General features: G+C 48.3%; 4 protein-coding genes across 16 annotated transcripts; 1 reads left to right on the top strand and 3 right to left on the bottom strand.

Moving 5' to 3' along the window:
- Window positions 1-538: 538 nt before the first annotated feature.
- spint2 (serine peptidase inhibitor, Kunitz type, 2) lies at window positions 539-5,679 on the bottom strand. Of its 2 annotated transcripts, XM_041046867.1 has the most exons (9): window positions 5,040-5,679; window positions 3,387-3,557; window positions 3,123-3,203; window positions 2,934-3,008; window positions 2,663-2,686; window positions 2,357-2,524; window positions 2,197-2,241; window positions 2,000-2,108; window positions 539-1,795 (listed from the first exon to the last, which is right to left on the bottom strand). In XM_041046867.1, exons 1-9 carry the CDS (start codon window positions 5,662-5,664, stop codon window positions 1,705-1,707), a joined length of 1,389 nt encoding a protein of 462 aa, XP_040902801.1. In that variant the 5' UTR covers window positions 5,665-5,679; the 3' UTR covers window positions 539-1,704. The 2 variants fall into 2 exon arrangements, with proteins under 2 accessions (XP_040902801.1, XP_040902802.1); XM_041046868.1 differs by lacking the exon at window positions 2,934-3,008.
- Window positions 5,680-7,678: 1,999 nt separating this feature from the next.
- LOC121187562 (transmembrane 4 L6 family member 19) lies at window positions 7,679-10,467 on the bottom strand. 2 transcript variants are annotated; one of them, XM_041046849.1, is made up of 7 exons: window positions 10,444-10,467; window positions 9,437-9,613; window positions 9,244-9,312; window positions 8,971-9,125; window positions 8,671-8,863; window positions 8,503-8,588; window positions 7,679-8,252 (listed from the first exon to the last, which is right to left on the bottom strand). In XM_041046849.1, the coding sequence occupies exons 2-7, from the start codon at window positions 9,611-9,613 to the stop codon at window positions 8,129-8,131; spliced, it is 804 nt and encodes a 267-aa protein (XP_040902783.1). In that variant the 5' UTR covers window positions 10,444-10,467; the 3' UTR covers window positions 7,679-8,128. The 2 variants fall into 2 exon arrangements, with proteins under 2 accessions (XP_040902783.1, XP_040902784.1); XM_041046850.1 differs by lacking the exon at window positions 8,503-8,588.
- On the top strand, window positions 10,148-13,162 carry LOC121186882. The gene is given in 6 exon segments (XM_041045758.1): window positions 10,148-10,152; window positions 10,380-10,941; window positions 11,903-12,314; window positions 12,317-12,357; window positions 12,359-12,539; window positions 13,101-13,162. Coding segments are annotated over 6 exon segments (1,263 nt in total).
- Window positions 13,163-14,006: 844 nt separating this feature from the next.
- rnf168 (ring finger protein 168) lies at window positions 14,007-19,444 on the bottom strand. Of its 11 annotated transcripts, none has more exons than XM_041046858.1 (9): window positions 19,322-19,444; window positions 18,068-18,196; window positions 17,307-17,517; window positions 16,988-17,183; window positions 16,701-16,771; window positions 15,937-16,092; window positions 15,670-15,761; window positions 15,408-15,480; window positions 14,007-15,245 (listed from the first exon to the last, which is right to left on the bottom strand). In XM_041046858.1, exons 3-9 carry the CDS (start codon window positions 17,463-17,465, stop codon window positions 14,670-14,672), a joined length of 1,323 nt encoding a protein of 440 aa, XP_040902792.1. In that variant the 5' UTR covers window positions 17,466-17,517; window positions 18,068-18,196; window positions 19,322-19,444; the 3' UTR covers window positions 14,007-14,669. The 11 variants fall into 11 exon arrangements, with proteins under 11 accessions (XP_040902792.1, XP_040902786.1, XP_040902790.1 ...); XM_041046852.1 differs by having other exon boundaries at window positions 19,178-19,441; XM_041046856.1 differs by having other exon boundaries at window positions 19,256-19,441.
- Between the last annotated feature and the right edge of the window lie 98 nt (window positions 19,445-19,542).

Below are 19,542 nucleotides of genomic sequence, written 5' to 3'. Positions count from 1 at the left end.
AATAAAATTCATGACTCATATTAAATAACATGAGTCATGAATCCAGATCCCCCCAACATAATTTTGAATGACCATCAAAATAATTTGCAGAATTTCTTGTTCATTTAATTTTCTCACAGTCCTTCCATTGACTTAACTCGACAGTGTTGTATATTCATATGAAACGTACATTGAACACAATAACAAAAAAACGTGCGCCAGCCTTCCTCAAATAAATTCATGCTTAACCAGGTAGGAACTGCAGTCTAGGAACATGCTAACACCTTCTAAGTAAACTAAGGAAGTGAAATGTGTTTTATCAATAGACCTTTAATTAAACCCTAGGGTGTCACGAATGTGTTATATATTTTGTTAGGCACAGTCTGTAATGATTTGAGTTTGAATATTTAAGTGATGGTGACTGGTCTTATGATAGAGAGAGCAGCTGATGTCACTGTGCCCGAGGATCAGGCTGAGCTGCAGGTACAAACACCTGAGACTCCATCCGTGAAGGTGAAGCTGAACGTTTAAGCAAAGCAAATGACTGATGTTAAAACCATTAGTGTTAAAAGAGTTTCATTTATTAAGAAAGTTGAGGAGAGAGTCGACAGGTAAGACAGTTTAAGCTCCGACACCAGGTACAAATCGCAGCCCGAATCTAAAACCAAAGTTCTATCTTACACACTGTGTCATCTATAGATCACATGTTAAACTCAGACAGTCAGACCGGATCACTGATCATTTCAAAAAAGGGAACACACTGAATTGTAAACTGAAAAATGATTTCCTCAAAGTCAGGTGAAGGTTAAAAACTCACGTTCTGGCATGTCTAATAAAAAGCCACCAGTTAAAAGATGATTCCCTTTAACAATCAATAAAATGCACACAGATCAATAAAGTAAATGACCAAGCAGTTTAATCACACAGCTCAGAGGTTCTCAGCCTGCAGGAGGTTCTGAGCCAGGTCCAGGTGCATTATGGGAAAAGTAGGCTCCAGAGCTTTTAGACTGAAACTGAACTGTCCTAGAAGTTTGTTTGTGTTGATGAAATCTTCCTCCAGGTTGAGATTATTTCCTTTTTTGATCATATCCTGTCTGCGACGAGGTCACCGGCTCAACATTTTCCTATTGAGGATTGTACTCGGGGCCTCATCACCTTAAATAAAGTAAATTCTCTTCTTGTCTTTCTTTGTTCAGACACCACTCGCACATCCGTGTGTCCAGCACGGAGCTAACCAGGATGCGGTTAGCTTAGCATAAAGACTGGAAATGGGGGGGTGGGGGGGACAGCTAGCTTAGCCTAGCTCTAAAGCTCACCGATTCATATATTTCTGGTTTCATTTGCGGTTTGTGGAGGAACTGCTGGACCAGTTTCTTGATGAACAACCACCTGCCCAGTGCCTCTGTGCAGTGTTTCACCAAGGAATAGTTCCAACATGCAACTCCTCTGAAAACGCAACACAGCTCTTCCTGAAATGTAGAAAAAAACCCCTGTAAAGTAAATTTCAGCCTAAAACAAACGACCGATCAATCCCATCTGTGTGGAGCTGAGACCGATCAGGTACGTTTCCCAGATAAATCCACCTGCTGCACAAAGAACACAGAAAAAAAAATCACAAGAATAACATCTTCTGAAATCAGCTCTGAAGTGAACTATGTCTGCCAATAACCCGGCACCCCCCCACCCCGTCCCCAGACCCTCTGCAGGCCTCGGTGAGCTCAGTCCTCAGGCCTTGTCAGGTTTGGGACTCTGTGGGACAGCCAGGGACTCCACAGAGGACTGCTCGTCTGGATCTGGAAGTAGCTCCTCCTTATCACTGAAGAAAGAAACAAAGATCATCAATACATCATAGTGCTGCTCACGCCACTGTCTGTCTGTACGTGCACCAATCAGAAGATCTGCTTCATCTCCTCAACACAAACATACGGCTTCAGACAAGTGCGAGGGAAAAGAGAACCACACAGGAGAGAGCACGATTTGTTTACCAGCAGGTGTCAGCCCTGAGACAGGTTAACCCTACCTGATGGAAGACGGACGACGGGACAGACGGTGACGTCGCAGAGAGATGAGGACGAGCGTCACTAGCAGCAGAGCTGAGATGACCGCCAGTGCGACGAAGAGGAAGAAGGCTGGAGGAGAAAAGGAGGCTCTTATTGTGAAAAGCCTGTCTGAAGGAAACTGAACCAGGATCAGTCTGAGTGAAGCCTGGATACTCACCTGCCGTCCAGCGGTTACGACTTTTACCGCGACTGTCAAAGGATCCTGGAAGAGAAGAAGAACCGACATCAGGCCAGATGTTAGCACCAAAGATCAGACACAGAGAAAGTGTGTGACAGCAGCTCAGACGTCAGACCATCAGATGAAGCTTCTTCTTTACCCCTTTGGCTGCAGCGGGCCATGCACTCCTCTGGGGTGCTGTAACGGTTCTGGTTTCCACGGCAACCGCCATATATGAATGACTGGCAGGTCTCGGTGCTGTGGTCGTAGAAGAACATGGGGAAGGCAGCGCGGCAGTGACCAGGGTCAGGGGGCGCCATACACCGCTCTGAGACAGGAACACAGACACACAGAGATGAAGCACAGCCGGTGCAGCTTCATCCTGATCTTCTTCCTGTTTCCAGAGGAAGTGACCTTCACAACAACAGGAATCACGGACAGAAGTGAGAGAGAGGGTGAAACGTACCAGTGTATTCATCAGAAGCCGTTTCTGTAGGAGAGAGAGAAGGTGAGAATCAGTCTGAGCACATTCACCTGAGCTCCCAGACACACAGGACGGCCACAGCCTGTCCTCTCCTGAACCTGTCTGTCCTCTGACTCCTGTCTGTCTCTGCTCACTTTGTCTTCCTCCCTCTGTTTCGTTTATCTTATTAAAAGGAATTTCACTTCTCCCTAAATGTTTGGATTTGCTGCTGCAGTTGCCTGTGTGCAGTCAGTGTGTCCAGGTGTGATGTCACCTGTTCCCTGACGGCGAACAGAGTCTGTGGCAGCAGGTTCAGACTCAGCTGGACCTTCAGCGTCTTCGGACAGCTCTGGACCAGCAGAGACCAGATTAGAGAGAAGGTGAAGCGTGACAGTGAACAGGGAAGTACCAGTACAGCAGTGTCAGTACCAGTACAGCAGTGTCAGTAAAAAGAAGAAAATACCTGCGTTGAAGGGTGGAGCCTTTCGCTGAGCTTTGGCAGGAAGTTCAGAAGCAGGAGTCGAGTCATCAGGGAGAACTGAACCTGAACAAACACACACACACACACGTTTGTTCATCTCTCTTTGAAGAGAGGACAGGAAGAAGGTGAGCCTTCTGGCCTCGTGGCGCAGAGACAGCAACCTCTCCCTCTCCACAGAGTTTACGTCCGGATGTCTCAGAGTCTCACAGGTCAAACTAAAGTGGAACAACAGGTGATGTCTGTTACCTGTGACTCCGCTGCAGGTGGCCTCACACTCCTCCCGAGAGTCAAAGTTGTTTGCGTTGGCCTCACAGCCGCCGTAGATGAAGCTGCGACAGCTCCGATTGGTCACATCGTAGTAAAACTTTGGGAACGCCGCTCGACACGAACCCACCTTCACTGGCAGACGACAACCAACTGAGAGGAGACGGAGACAGAAGAAACACTAAGACAAACTGATCCTGGACCTGTGGTAGGGTTCCATTACAACAGCAGTGATGTTGGTGTTTATTTGCATACAGAACAGGGAAGTGAGACGCTGGTGGAAGCAGCGGGTGTGAACCTGAAAGCTGTCCACAGGTGGTCAGATCACCTGACACCTGTAATACTTGGTCTGAGGCCCTGACAGTGTATTGTTAACATCCATCAGCACTTGTGAACCACGCCTGCTCTCTGCTAATCTGCAACCAGTTTAAGCTGTTTTTAGATCAGGGTCCCACTGGTGAGGCTGGAAATGAGTTTGTGCTGTTACATCAGAGCGAACCTCTCCTCTGACCTTCATGTGTGGTCATGTGACCTTTACTGTTGGTCATGTGACCTGTTCCTGATCAAAGCTGAGTTCAATCAAACATCTCAACTCTTCATCCACAAGATCAACGGGCTCCAGATAAAATATGTTTAAGAAAAACACGTGGAAAATGTTTTCTCCGCTGAAAAACAGCTTCTGTTTCCCTAAAGTCAAAGAGGAAAAAACATTTTCAGCTGAACTCGTCCGTGAACGTGTTTCTGTGCCGGAGCAGATTTTAGTCTGAATGATTGAACAGTGAAACAGACGACGAGAGGAAAAGTCCGGCCACAGTTTTCTGTGTTTTCCTCTCGGGTGTCATGTTCTCAGACAGAAACCAGACGGACCGGTCTGACCTGAAACGCTCCACAGCAAACATGCTGCGGGTTCCTCATTCTTCTGTCATGACTCAGGCTTTACCTGGACAGGTGAACTCAAACAACCGATCAGCCAGAAGGAAACGGGGAAACTTTCCCATATGGGAATTCATCTTTGAAAATGAATGTGACAGTTAACTGATTCATTAAACCAATTAATTTTCTGTCAGAGATGAACACACTGATCATTCCCGCTGCAGAGCTCTGGCTGGTTTCTGCTGAAATACGGACTCCACCTGGTACAGTGGGGGCCCAACCACAGGGGCCCAACCACAAAGGGACGAGCCCTCAGGAGGTGAACCAGGGCCTGGACTCACAGACTGAACACTGGTCAGACACTGAGGAGGAAATTAAACCTTCCTTTGAAATAATGAGACATCTTTAAGAAAAACACGTGGGACAGGTGAATTAAAGGCAGCATCAAGTCACGTGACTCGCTCCAGAGGCAGCCAGGTCAGGTTTCACAAACACAACAAAACACAGTTAAAGCTCCAAGAGGTGCTGGACAGAACATCAGGGCACAGGGACAGCAGCTGAGGCTCATGGGTATTGTAGTATTTACAGCCAGAACACACCTGCTGAGCCAAAACCAAAAGACTTTCTGTTGAGTAACTTTCACTGTTTCACACACTGACAGGAAACTGAAGATTACAATGACCAATGGACCAATAATCAATAACAAAAGCCCTGAACACTCATTAAACGCGTCCGCAGAAAGGAGCAGGGTCCGGGTCTTACTGTTGGTGGTCTCGTTGGTCTTCGGTTCCCAGGAGCCCAGCAGCGGGACGACGTGCGGCTTCTCCCCGCTGGCCTCCCTCTTCACCTTCCTGCGGTAAACCTTGAACTGAGAGCTGGGCTGGAGGACGCACACGTCCCTCCCGCGGCTCACGCAGCTCACCAGCAGGCACCGCGGGGCTCCGTCCGCCGGGTAACTCACAAGGGCCAGGTCACAGTCCGGCTTGTCGCAGCACGCCGCCCGGCAACTCTCCGGATCCGACACCTCCGCCAGCGCGTCCAGGTGGAGCGCTCCGGCGTCCGCTGAGGCCGGGTCCAGACCCTGATCCGGATCGATGGACTGGTCCCATTCACAGTTCAGGGCCTGGCCGGACCAGACCAGGAAATAAAGCGCCAGCAGACAGAGTCTGAGCATGTTTTTACTCGTCTTCGTCCTCTGATGTGGATGTGAAACTCGACCTGGATTTCGATTCGGTCTCAGCGCTGAACTCCGACTTTCTTTGTTTCTAACCCGCGTTAAAGGTGCCCGTGCTCCGCGAAAACTGTGAGCCACTTCCGCGTTCGCCGGCGTCTTGTCGCAGATAAAAATTACCTGAGTTACAGGTGAGGTCACCTCAACCACGCCCATCCGCCTGCGTCACCACCGCGTCCTCCCTCTCTGATCAAACACACACACACACACACAGTGAGCGTGTCTTTTCATCACAGCTTCAGCGGACACTCACCTGCAGTTCACCTGTCCACCACCAGGCGCTTCACTCTCTCAGCTTTCGCCCCGCAGAGTCCTCTCGCGCTGCGTTTACGGTCCACACGTGAACTCAGACCCCGCACAAACAGGTTAGGGTTTGAGTCTCCTCAGATTGTTGGTGCATTGATCTGTTTTCCGTGGCCGTGGATGTGAAGCCTATTGGACAGAAACAACAAATATGACATCACATAACAAACATATGACATCAGATGTTAAACAACATCTGATGTCATATTATAAAACATAATAAATAAGTTATTGGAGAGATAACGCAACAGTACAGTGTTCAAAAAAAAAAAAAAGCAAAACAAAACAGATCAATCCGGAGGTGATAAATTCCCATAGCACGTAAACGCAGCAGCAGCTGCCCCGGCTCGGTGATCAGGCTCCGACCGTCCTCCGGTGATTTAACTCGGTCAGTTACAGCAGCGATTTTAAGGAAACGAGAGAGTCTGGGGTTTGATTATCATCTTCATCATCATCTTCTTCATCATCATTAGTTTCTCTGTGATTGAAGCAGATTTCATTTCTCTTTCTTTTCATTACAAACAGTGAATATTTCACAAACCAAACTTGAATTTATTTTATTGATTTTTTTCTGAGGTTTTCTTTTTAGAGTCTTTGTCCTGGTCCGGGTCCGTTCGACCCAGATGGCAGCTAATCGGGTGGGGCGGCGGGGTGAACAGCTCGTGTAGTTCTCAGTCACGGGCGTGATCCGGGTCAGAGTGTGCCGCGGCGGCAGGCCCGGGTCACCGTCAAATACAGAGCCGGCTGAGTGCCGCGGTACCAGTCCTACTGTTACTGTTAGATGGCTGCTGGAGCTCGGAACTGACCCAGAATCAGTTTTCCTGAGGAGTGTGACTCAGGAGCAACGTGGGCCCCTGGACACAGACGGGCCCACAGACCCCAAGAGACACACAGAAGGACTACAGACAGGCTGGGTGTGTCTCTTTGAACACATGAAATACATGAGCATATAAGTGTGTGACAGGCTGAAGCTCACTGCTCTGGCCAAAACTCAGCCGTTCACCTGCATCTCAAGGAGAAAGGACACTCCTGAAGACAGTGATGTCCACATTTTGGACCATTAACATAGATAATATGAAAGTGGAGTTAAGGAGTCCATCCATGTCAAAATAGAACGTCCATCACTGAACAGAGGGAGTGGTCTAAGACACCTGCTGTCACCCACCTATAACGCAACCCCTCCCCAAACGACTAATCCATCCACACCTGAGCTCATGATGCTTAGTTTCCACGATCACCCTGAGGTACCCTCAGGTGCTAACCAGTCCACCTGAGGCAGCCCAGCAGGCTCCGCCCACTGAGTGGGACAGGGGTGAGTTGTTTGGACTCTCTAACCAGTCTCTGGAACTGAAGAAGCTTCTTGGATTAGAGGTGAAACGTCTTCAAACGAGACGTCCAGCTGCCTCCGGTCAAACCTCAGGATCTGTCGTGGGACGATCCACCAGTTTCAGTCTGACTAAGCCGGACATGTTGGAAAGTTTAGTTTTACTCATAAACCCAGTTTGTAGAAACCAAACTGAGCAGAGGCCTCGTGTTTCCCAGAACATTCATCATCATCATCATCCTGAATGAAATCATGAAGCTCATTGTGGACGTGTGATTTCACTCCGTCAGCACTGCACGTCTCAGAGTGACTCATGTTCCAAAAGTGGACCTGAGCCACACAACCAATAACCTTTACCCTACAACAGGAAATGAGGACAAGTCTCAGAGACGACCTCGCTGTCTAAAAAAAGTCCTCAGTGTCCAAAACGTCCTTCAGCCATGAGCAGAAAACCCTTGTGTTTTATTTTGAAAAAACATTGTACGAATACATGAATAAATAAAAAGCAGAAAGAAAGAAGTGAATGTGACGTGAGGTTTTCTGGAGGATTCGTTGATTTATTGACGTCTGTGAGGAAGAAATCTGAAGGAGTGGAGCCTGATCAATAACTCTGATCAATTTGTTTTTTTTAATAATCACATTTATCATCGTGATCAGTCTCAGTGACCAAATATGTGGAGAGACTTCAGTTCCAGACACGTCTGATATCTATGATTAATGACTGATTAATCACTGATCAATAAAAAATATGAAAATGAGAAGTGTAATAATTAGTTACTGGACAAATTAATAATTGTCTTAATTTATAAAATAAAATAATTGTAAATTGTAGTAAATTATCATTATTTGTTGATGATTTTTTAAGCAGTTTATTTATTCCTGATAATAACTCAACATTTTAAATAAAACTTTATTTAATAATTAAAGTTTTTCATGGCGCAAACATAATAAATTTTCATATTGTTCATCTAAAGTGCATCAGTGCCTTTCAAACTAAATCGTTTCAGCTTCAAGCTCTGAGATCCTCAGGTCAACCCGCCAAAATAAAAGGTTTTCACAGCTGACATCCTCGCTCAGGATCCAGAGGTGGACCGCTTTACACCGACACTGGACTGACCTGGAACACACACACACACACACACACACATAAACACAAACACATAAACACACATAAACACACACACACACACAGACAGAGACTCTTGTGTGACATCCTGAAGCTGCCGTTTCAGTCGACAGACGTTCAACAGGTATTTCTAAACATCTGGATACGCAGCAGCACAACGTGTAACACGTCACACAACATCTGGACACATGGACAAACACTCAAATAATAAACTAAGAATAATAAATAAAGGAAAACAAACTTGTAACCGAGGATTCTGGGCTTGAGCCTGATTCTGACCCCGAACCTAACATTAACCTGAACTCTGAAACACAGACCTCTGAGGACCTGAGGACAGGACAAAATGTCTCATTTAAAAAAAAAACTCACACTGGGTCTCACAAAGATAGGAAGGAGACCGCTCACAGACCTTGTTGCGGCAAATGTCCCGTCCCAGGATCAGTCCCAGCAGGGAGTTGAGGACGTTGGCCACGCAGAGGATGGTCTGCAGCCCGCTGGCGCCCCCCATCACACTAAACAGAACTGCGTTCCACATGACCACAGCACGGGGCTGCAGACAGACCCCAGACCACAGAGTCCTGTTATACAGGTACCCTGAGTGACTGAGGGACGGTCGGACACCAGAAACGAGACCACAGACAGATCAGTCAGCAGGGACTCACAACATCTGGAACAACTTTATCAATCTGAGCGTTTGTGTGCCTCTCACCGGTCAGGGAGGGGCCGCAGGGGCACCCCCCAGGTCGGACCTGTGGTGGTGTTGTAGAGACAGAGGGGACCCTGAGACAGACCGGTGGCACTGACCAGACAACAGCTGCTGCCAGCCAGGAGACACATGCAGGAATACACCGCCTGACACAACATCTGGATACACAGAGAAACGTCTGTCACACAAAATCTGGATACAGAATCTAGCAGCTGCAGCAGTTTAATAAACAAATCGATTGCGGTGATTGCAGAGTACGACTCAGCGTCAGCTCACCTGACTCCTGAAGGCGCAGCAGCCTCTGGTTCTGCTGCTCTGAATAAAGGCTCGAGCTCCGAGTAAAACCTGAAACCAGATGTGAAGTCAGCTGAGCGGATTCGGCCTCAGGGGAACATGAACACAACGTGCAGGATGTCAGAGCAACACGAGTCACGCACACACATCACATGACACACACACACGTATGTACCAGGAAGCCCGACCCCCACAGGCCTGTGGCCCAGGTGGCCTCTCTGGTCACGTGACCCTCCAACAGGAAGCGAATGTCAAGCTCAGGAAGCAGCAGCAGGATGTTGGACAGCATGCAGACTATCGCCATGGGAACCAGAGACACGCCGACACACCGCAGACACCTCGACACACACATCTGTCGGCCATCAGAGGGTTACAGGCTAACGTGAGGTTAACGAGGGGTCGGTCAGTCTCCTCTTTATACAATCAATGTTATTGATCAGATGATTGGTATTGATGATCAGTAAACTGTTTGGTTCAGTTTACGTGGCTGATTCTTGATCAGATAATTCTTGTATCAAGGTAAAAATTAAAGGACATTTTCATCCAATCTGGTGAATAATTACAGGCTGTTTATTTCCTTACACTGTGCAGGATCCATTAAAAACTCCATAATTCATAAAGTCCATTCACGAATTTATCACACATTTGGAGTGAACCCCTGAATTTGAAGGCATAAGTTAAAATTTTCCTTCATAATTCACTGAGAAAAGCTCAAACTACCACCTGTTAACTATCTGAACACTGAACGAGAAGAAAATTGAAATCTCATTAACTCTCAGCTGAAAATGACACAAACCCTTCAGAACATTTTAAACTCATCACTAATTAATTTGTCAAAACTTTAGTCTGTGAAACATCAGAACAGTTGAAACGTTGGTTTCAGGCGATGCCGTACGTCTCGTGTACGAGATGAAGATTTTCAGTTTACAGAGAAACAAACTACAGAGCTTTTACATGAAAACTAAAACTAATCTCATCTGTTTCTGATTTTTACTCAATTAAACATAATAAATATTTATGAAGTTTAGACTGAAAAGAGCTGAATAAAAAAATCAAACGGTGAAAAGAGAAGTCGTGTGAGTCGTCCTGCAGCGTCCTGAGTGTCTCTGGTCTGTGAGTGAATCACCGTCACATGCTGGACATCTGCACAATGAGCCACAACAACAACACAAGTTCACTCACCGTGACGAGCTGCCACTGAACACACCGACGGTCCAGTTTAGACTCAGTCTGAGGAACAAACGGGACATTTATAAACGAAGACACGCCCACGGCTGTGACAAAACAGGAAACTGCTCTGCGGCCGTGCACACACCTGACAGAGTTACAGAACACACTCAGGCTCTAAGTTCAGGTGTATTTGCTGAAAGGTTTCTGAAGATCTGGACTGTGTCCCTGCCCAAGAAACACCACATTTCTACAGGCGACCGACAGGGGAGCGGCTGTCAACATGGAGCAGGGCCAACAACCTGCTCCTCAACACCTCGAAGACCAAAGAACTCATCACAGAGACAGGAGAAAGGAAACAGAGATCCCACCATCAATCATCAGGAGAGGAGAGGAGAGGCAGACTTCTGCTTCCTGGGAGTCCACACAGAGGAGAGTCTGTCCCGGAGCGTGAACACCTCTGAGCTGCTGAAGAAGGCCCAGCAGCATCGTGACATACTGCGTGTGCGTACGGTAACCCAGCTGCACGGCGGCTCAGAGGAAAGCATTGCAGAGGGTCATCAACACACAACCTCTCCCCACACTGGAAGAACTACACGGTTCTCGCTGTCTGGAAAAAGCACAAGAACATTGTAAAGGACGCCCGCCATCCCGGAAGTGTTGCCTTCAGGCACACGGGACAGATCCATAAACACAAGGACAAACAGACTCAGTTTTTATCCAACTGCAATAACAACCCTCTATGCTACAAAAAAATAATATGCCATATACTGTTTTTATACAGTGACTGTGTGTGTGTGTGTTGCCAATGTTGTTTAAATATTTTTATATTTTTAATAAACTCAATGATGCACTGACTGGAGAGCACTTTAAATTTCATTGTACCTGTGACAATGGCAATAAAGATCTATTCTATTCTATTCACCTGCTCATGGTCCCAGACACTGGATGGATAAAGGATACGAGGTCTAAATAAAACTCTGGTCTGAAATCAGTCACAGAAGGAAATGTGACTTAGCAGAGTTGGAATTAGTGTCTGTTAGTTCAAACCCCCAAAAAACAGGCAAACCGTTGATAAACCGTGACGTTCAAAATGTAAATGATGAAAGACTCATCTGACCCGAGGCCCCGGACGCAGCACGGTCACTGGGATCAGAGGATCTGCCGGGATGGAGGATCAATCTGATCCAGTGAAACGTCACTGACATCAGAACCAGAGGGACCCGAAGAGGTCAGAGGTCACTGAGGTGCAGGTAGTTTCCTACCTCTGCTCTGCGGTGTGCTGTAGTTAGCTCATCAATCAGCACTGTTACAGAAACTTACATCACTTTAGTTAAACGTGTTGTGAACGGGTCCCTCTGGATTTAACACTATAATCTAATCTGACCGCTCCATCTCTGGTCCGCTAGCTTAGCTGTTAGCATCGGCTTCTCTCTCTCCCGCTGCCTCTCCTCTCTCCTCCTCGGGGTGTGAGATGTTTAGTGACTCCTCTGCCTCCTTTAGCGATAATGGTATGTGTAATAAATGTATTATTTTTACAGCATCGGAGGCGGGGCAGAGGGAAGTAGAGGCTCGGCTCCGCACCATAGATAACCTCCCCGTAGCAGCGCTAGCTAGTCCGCCCCCTGTAGTTGGTCCGGACCAGCCCAGAGTAGCTTCAGCTAGCCGTTCCCCGCCAGCTCCCGAGCAGCCGGGAAGCCAGGGCGGCTGGGTGGCAGTCTGAAGAAAACATAGCCTGAAACAACGGCCCGTGGTTCACCAGCAACCGCTACACGTTTCAAACAGATTTTCCCCGATCAGCGACACACCTGCTGAGGAAAACACTCTGCTTGTCGGCAGCTCCATTTAGGGAAATGTGAAGTGAGAGACTCCAGCGACCATAGTGAAATCATTCCTGGAGCCAGAGCGGGCGACGCTGAATCATATTTAAAACTAAAGACTGCTGACTAAAGATAATCGTAGATTTGGTCAGATTGTTATTCACGTCGGCGGTGATGACGCCAGATTACGCCAATCGGAGGTCACTGACATTAATGTGGAATCGGTGTGTAACTATGCCAGAACAATGTCGGACTCCGTAGTTTTCTCTGGACCCCTGTCCCATCAGACCGGTGAGGACACGGATGGAGAGACAGATGCTTTATTCCTTTATTTCCTCCTTTCACCCAGCCCGGCCCTCAGCAGGAGGGTCCCCCATATGAGTCGGGTTCACAGAGAGCTGTGTCTGGGTGCTGATCTGGGGTCAGACTCTGGGTCTCTGTAAAGAGCTTTGGGACAGTTTTGATTGTGGAAGGAGCTGTGTAAGAAAAGTTGTGTTGAATTGGATTAGAATGTTTTTTTTTCTTACAACTGATACCAGGACTCTGACTCACGTTCGTTCACTTCATGTTTTTCTCTAGTTTCAGTTCTTCCACAATCACTCATCTTAATTTAGATCATCTGAGTCACTGTGTTGTACCCGGGCAAGACTCATGGGAAACCTGCTCATGTTTGACCTGTCACCACCCGTCCACAGCAGGGTCACGGGTTTGGTTTGAACTAGTTTCAGAGCTGATCCGTCTCTGACAGTTTGGTATGTGGTGGTTTCCAAATGAGCTCTGGTACAGACTAAAGAACCGGGCCGAGGTCATGAGGACAGGTTTTCGTCCTCCTTTCCAGCCCGTCTGGATCAGGGTGTTGGACCCTGATCCAGATCCACGTCTGGATCAGGGTGTTGGACCTGCAGTTTTACTGAACCAACATGGACGTTTGTTCACAGGGTTTCCTGAGCCTCAGATCAGCACTGTGAGAACAAAACCACTGCATTTAACATGAATTTCACATCATTACTGAGCAGATTCAGAGTCCTGTCAGAGTCATGTGACATTTCATAAACACAGCGAGGACCACGAGAGACCAGATCCACGAGGACGATGGTTTGACGAGCCTCAGACGTGGACTTCAGTCACATGACCACAGAGAAACCACAGAAACCGGAGCGTGGTGAAAAAACTTCCCGTCGTGTTTACTGACTCGAAGCTGCATCACACTTCACCTCCATCAGCAGGGCTGCCGTGTTTTTATTTAATCTGCACGCGTCTCCATGTTCTGAGCGGCGGATGCTGCTCTGATGAGCCGTTTCCTGTGGACAGTTTTCAAATTAAAACAACTTTAAACAGAGAACGTGTAAAATGCGTCCATGGCTTCATCTGATGCTGAGAACTTAAAGCACTGACCATCTTCAGGTAGAAACACCTGGCACAGACACCACAAACTCAGCTGCAGCAGCTTCTTCTTGTGCTTTGAGCGTTTTAAATGATAAAGAATTAAAAGGAGACTTTTATTTTACTCACGGTGACGTCACAGCTTGGATGAAACAAACGCTCCGCTGTTTTTAATCGTCAGATTATTAAAGAGAAAGATTTTCAGATTTTAAACGTCACAAAACGTTTGTCTGTTTTCGGCGTATTTTTTTTTTTTTTAATTACAGATGGAGTCTGCGGTCACAGCAGCGTTACCGCCTCTGAGGAACACCTGAACGCACCAGCACCTCCCACAGCAGCCACACACCCTGAGTACAAACCAACCAGCCTCTGGGCCTCGTGTGTCCTGAGCTCAGGACGCTTTTATTGTCACTGTGCGGGATTTTAAACTCTCACAGTTAATCACACAACCGTAAACATGAGAACATCCTGACCTGACCTGAGAGCAGCGTGACCTTTAACCTTTAACATGCTGACAGGATTTTAGGCAGTGTAAAAAAAAAAACTGCAGCGTCTGAATCAACATGAAGCCACTGAGTGAAAAACTAAAACAAGTCTGCAGCAGCAGTCTGTTCATGCTGAGTGACAGCGCCCCCCGGTGGACACTCAGTTTTACTCGTACTGTATGGTCAAAAGTATGTGGACGGTCCTGTTCATATATGTTAGTGTTGTTTTTAGTGCTGGATGTGACAGACGGAGGCTGTGAGCAGCAGGTTCATGTACAGGTCACATGTTCAACTTTGGGTTAATCATCCATCTTATAGTAAATTAAACTGTTGAGCTGTTGAACGTGTCCTCGTCTGTCCACATACTTTTGGCCACACAGTGTTTCCAAACAAAAGAAAAATAAAAGCAAGGCTGAAGGCAGCAGACTTCTGTCTGTCCTCTGTGTATGGACTCAGAGACCTGAAACCAGCTGGTGGACGTCAAGGCTGTCCAGTGGTGGTAGAGAGACACCGGGACACAGAGCGGAATGAGAGAGAGAGAGAGAGAGAGAGTTCAGCTGCTCAGGCTGGAGAACATCTCAGTCAGGGTGGTCTGTTTATGGCCTCTGCTGGAGGAGGCCTTGGGAGTTTTCCTGGAGTGTCCGCCGGCGGTGTCGGTGTCGGCGCCGGCCTCCACCCTCCCTCTCTGCTTCTGGCGCAACAGGTAGGCATCGGCGGATCCTTTACGTCTGTCGGTGGCTCTCCGTCTCTCCTCCTGGTCCAGCTCCCTCTGCATGATCACAGCCAGCCGTCGGTCCTCCTCCTCCTGCCGCCGTCTGCTCAACAGCTCCGACTCCCACTCAGACGCCTCCAGGGAGGAGGAGGAGGAGGGCAGGGAGCGACAGCCCCGTTTGGTGATAATCACCACCTCCTCCTCCTCTGTCGCCTCCAGCTCTGAACTCTTCCTTTTGGTCGATGAAGGTCTATCTCCAATAAGATGACTCCTGTGAGTCTGATCCTCCATGAAGGCTGGATGGAGGTCTGTATGGAGGTCTGGAGGCTCTGGTCTGTCTGTTGGAGCTCCATAATAATCCAGTTTGGGGGGGGCACATTCTCCTTGCAGCTCTGCCTGAGAGAGGAGGATGTTCTCCTGCAACAACATCCGGATAAAAAGTCACCGATGACTGTTCTGTGGTGTCAGTCCCACGACATCGAGACGTCTGTAACTTTCACCTGCCTCCATCTTAACGTGTGGAAGAGTCCAGAATATGCAGGTAAGCTACAGGAACAACCTGACGTAGCTTGAACTCACCTTGTTGGCCACGAAGCTGGAGGAAGAACTGCAGTCTGAGGAGTTGGTTTTAGATGGAAGAGGACACAAAAACCTGAAACACACAACAAACACAGACAATTTTCATATTTCTAAAACAGAGCCTGAAGATTTTTTAGGCACAGCTCGGCTCCCTGTGTCAGAACTGACATGAATTCTGTTCCTTACAAACAGAAACAGATTTCAGTTTAGTATCTGCAGTCCAACAGAACCGAACCTGGTCCAGGTTCTGAAGTCCACCTACTTCTCAATCTGTCCGGCGCTGGCCTCCTTCTTCTTCCTGACCGGAGTAACATCAGCAGGGCGGAGGCTTTCCTGAGAGAGCGGAGCAGAGTTCTGCAGGAGATGGAACAAATAAAACAAACGATGAGAAGACGAGGGAGGACAAGAAAAAGTGATGAGATAAAGTTATTCTGATTCTGAGATTAAAACCTGCTGAAAACCTCCAGAAAAACAGTCCAGAACCTGGTCTGACCATCAAACATCAACTTTAAACTACAAAACCAACAACCAGCTGGTTGCTGAGCAGCCTGGCCAGCCTCTCGTCCTCCTCTCGCCTCCTGCTGTCCTCCTGCAGCAGCTCCTCCTCCTCAGCCAGCAGCCTCTGGATGTACTCCTCACTGGCCCTCCTCTCCTCCTCGTCCAGGACTCTCTTCTCCTCAGTCAGCTGACAGGTAAGAGATACACACCTGTTACTGCCTTTATACAGAGTGTCTCTGGTCTCATCGAACGCTCAGAGCGCTTTTATCATTTGTCACAAGATGGCGGCGCGTGTGCAGTGTGCGCAACTCTGTAAACAGATCCAACACCATCATCAAGTTTGCAGATGACACCGAAGCGACTGGTCTCATCAGCAACAATGACGAAGACCGCCTACAGGGAGGAGGTGCGACACCTCGACAATAATGTGCTCCTGAACACCAGCAAGACAAAGGACATGTCTCCAGCTTCGAGTTCCTGGGGACCCACATTACAGAGGACCTGTCCTGTTCCACCAACATCTCCAGCCTGGTCAAGAAGGTTCACCAGCACCTCTTCTTCCTGAGGACACTGAAGAAGGACCACCTGTCCTCAGCTGGTTCAGTGTCTCGTTTGAGGACAATTTGACACATGAACCTCAGCTGAACGTCGAACGAGCCGCCCTGATTTCCTGGATTCTCTGATTGCGTCTTCGCTAAAGTTCCTCGGCTGTCTCAGCTTCCACCGTTGGAGAAAATCACAACCGCAGGACGAACAAACAAAAACTACACAACGCAGAATAAAGGCTAAACTTACTTTAGTGATCTGGTCCTCGTACTCCTGCCTCAGCTCTCCAGGCCGACTCACTGTGGGAGAACACACAGAGACTACACACACACACACACACACACACACACAGTCAGTGTGTTACTGTTGGACTAGTGACAGTGTTTGTGTTCAGTGTTCAGAGCCTCAGGTTCTGTTGGTGCAGTGCTGATGATGACAACATGCTCGCTGGGGTAACAACAAGATGAAGAAGAACACAGTGTGTGTCCAGACCGAGCGTCACCCCCGTGGACACACACACACACACACGACGGTACCTCCTGGGTCGTCCTCCACCTCCTGCCCCGTGAGACGGCGCTCACACTGCAGAGGGAAGCAGCTCTGGATCTGCCTCCACAGCTGCTGGTTGACCAGTGTGTTGTTCCTGCTGTGCAGTCGGGCCCAGGTAGAAACCCTCTTCCTGCACATGGGACAGCACAGGGTGGCTTTGTCCACGGACTCCAGGAAACAGCCCTGAGACGAAGACGACAACACAGAAGCGTGACGCGGCCATTTAATGGAAACCGCTGATTATTATTTGATGTTCTGAGATCACATGAACTTGTGCTCCAGCTGTTTCCTGTGTGGGTGTGTTACCTTGCAGAAGGTGTGTGTGCAGGGAAGTGTGACGGGCTCCATGAGGATCTCCAGACAGACCGGACAGCGGCAGTCGTCGAGAGACAGCGACCCTCCACCCCTCCCCCTACCGTCTGACACAGAGGACCCCTCCACCTCCACATCTGACACTGGGGCCATCTTCCTCCTCCTCGGACCAGTCACAGCTCTGCAGGGAGGAGCTCAGATCGGCCTGGAAGAGAAACCAGGATCAGAGGCTTCACAGAGGACACTGAATTGGAAAGTCTGGTCGGTCACACACTCCCTTCTTACAGGGGCATGTCTCCACGGTAACCGATGCTGCACAGGCAACCTGCTAACGAGAGCAGGTTACTCTTGCAGTCAACATGTATAAAAGCTCCGCCCCCGCCCACGATTCGTCACAGATGTAGCGGAGCTCTGTGCGCAGACTGTGACGATCGGTCGCCTCCTTTCCCTGACGACTGTTTTATATGAGCGAGCCTCGTGACTGCAGAGGCTCAGCTCCTCCTGGGGAGGACGGCCCCCTCTTGCCTGCTTCACCTCATTGTCTCCCTGCTGGCAGCTGCACTGTCAAACACCCATGTACGACTCGAGTTATGTTTTGATATTTATTTCTGATTTGACACCTCCGGGGCTGCGGCTGAAAGAATGACAACATGTCTGAGCAACACGTCATTTAAAGGGATACACCAGTGTAATTACAGCCGGATTCACTGCTGCCGTGATGGTGGAGCAGTGATATTATCAGCCCGTTAACTTACACGTTCACGTTTCGCTCTTCCCGATCACGCTTGGGAAAACCACTGTCCTGTGACCGCTTAGTGTGACTGCAGCTGTTCAGCTCAGTGAATCCAGGGAAAGGTTGTGGATAATACCTGGAAGTAACAAACCTAGGACATAATCACAATCAACATGAATAAAGTCCTTCATATAAACATATTTATACAATAAGAAGAAACGGTGACACCTCCACCACAGGTAAATTCCAGAGGTGAAATTCTGGGGGCAGCCGTGAACCGCCTGGAGATCAGAGGGTTGCTGGTTCGATTCCTCGACCAAGCACAATGAATACACATTTCCCCAGGAGGGATGAATAAAGTATAAACTTAAATTCAACCAGGTGAGATGGAAACAACATGATCACATGACCAGAACAGTGGAAATAATTCACAGCTGATGAAGTCAGACTGAGGATTTACTGTCAATAAGCAGAATTATTCTGAAGTTTCTCACTGAGTGTTCTGATCATGTGACTCAGGTAAAAACAGTTCATGTCAGACTGTTTCTGCTCTTTATTGTTCATCATTTTACTGTCAGCTTTTTTGTCCCTATCAGGATCCTGTAGGAATGATGACTCGGTGTTTCCAGTGATCTGATTGGTCAGTAGTTATGGCAGATGATTTTTTTTTGTTTGTTTGTACAGGTTTTGATCTGATCCTCTGAAGTTACCGTGGTGATGTGACCTGGTAAAGAGCGCACCACCGCGGCGACCCTTAGGATCCAGAGTTAAACCTGAAATTAGCTGGATAACCACAGACCCTGCTAAGTAGCACGGGCCTCTGACGTTTGTGGATAAACAGTAAATAAACGCGAACGACGCCGTAAATTCAAAGTTTACAGACACATTTCCGGTTGTGTCTTTCAGCCTGACGAGGTAAAAGACACAACTGCAGCGTTAAACCGATAATAAATCCATGAATAGCTCCGGTTTCGTGGGTCTAGCAGCGTCAGTGTCGGCTCAGTTTTCAGCTAACGGCGCTAAAAGTTTGGCTGCTGTTTGTGTTTTGTCCGTTTATATTTTCACAGCAGGTTAACGGCTCAGAAATAGAACACCTCTGCACCAGTCCTCATACTGCCACCGTTCAACTCACTTGAGTTCCGTCCACCTGGACGTCTGTAGCTTTAGCTGAGGCTAAAGTTAGCTTCAGGCTAGCAGTTGCCCAACTAACCGTCTCAGACGTTAAACGGCGCAGCCACGCGCGGTCGGCCGGTGACGGCTCCACCGATCAGCTCACCGTTACACCGCGGGACTCCGCGAGGCACAGGGGCTCAGGTCCGGCGGGGACTCACCGGAAGGTAGCCCGTTAGCGCTCGGATACCCGCGTGAATCCACTTCTGGCACACGGCGCATGCGCGAGTCAATCCAGGCGCGGCCTTCGCGACCGTCGTAAATTCCAAGAGTCCACAAAGCGACGGGAGATGATCGCGATCAATGCTGGATCTTATGTTTGATGAC

Source organism: Toxotes jaculatrix, chromosome 9, assembly GCF_017976425.1.
Source record: "Toxotes jaculatrix isolate fToxJac2 chromosome 9, fToxJac2.pri, whole genome shotgun sequence".
Lineage (NCBI taxonomy): Eukaryota > Metazoa > Chordata > Actinopteri > Toxotidae > Toxotes > Toxotes jaculatrix.
The sequence above is the reverse complement of the archived record's forward strand: the minus strand, read 5'-3'. Positions and strand labels throughout refer to the sequence as shown.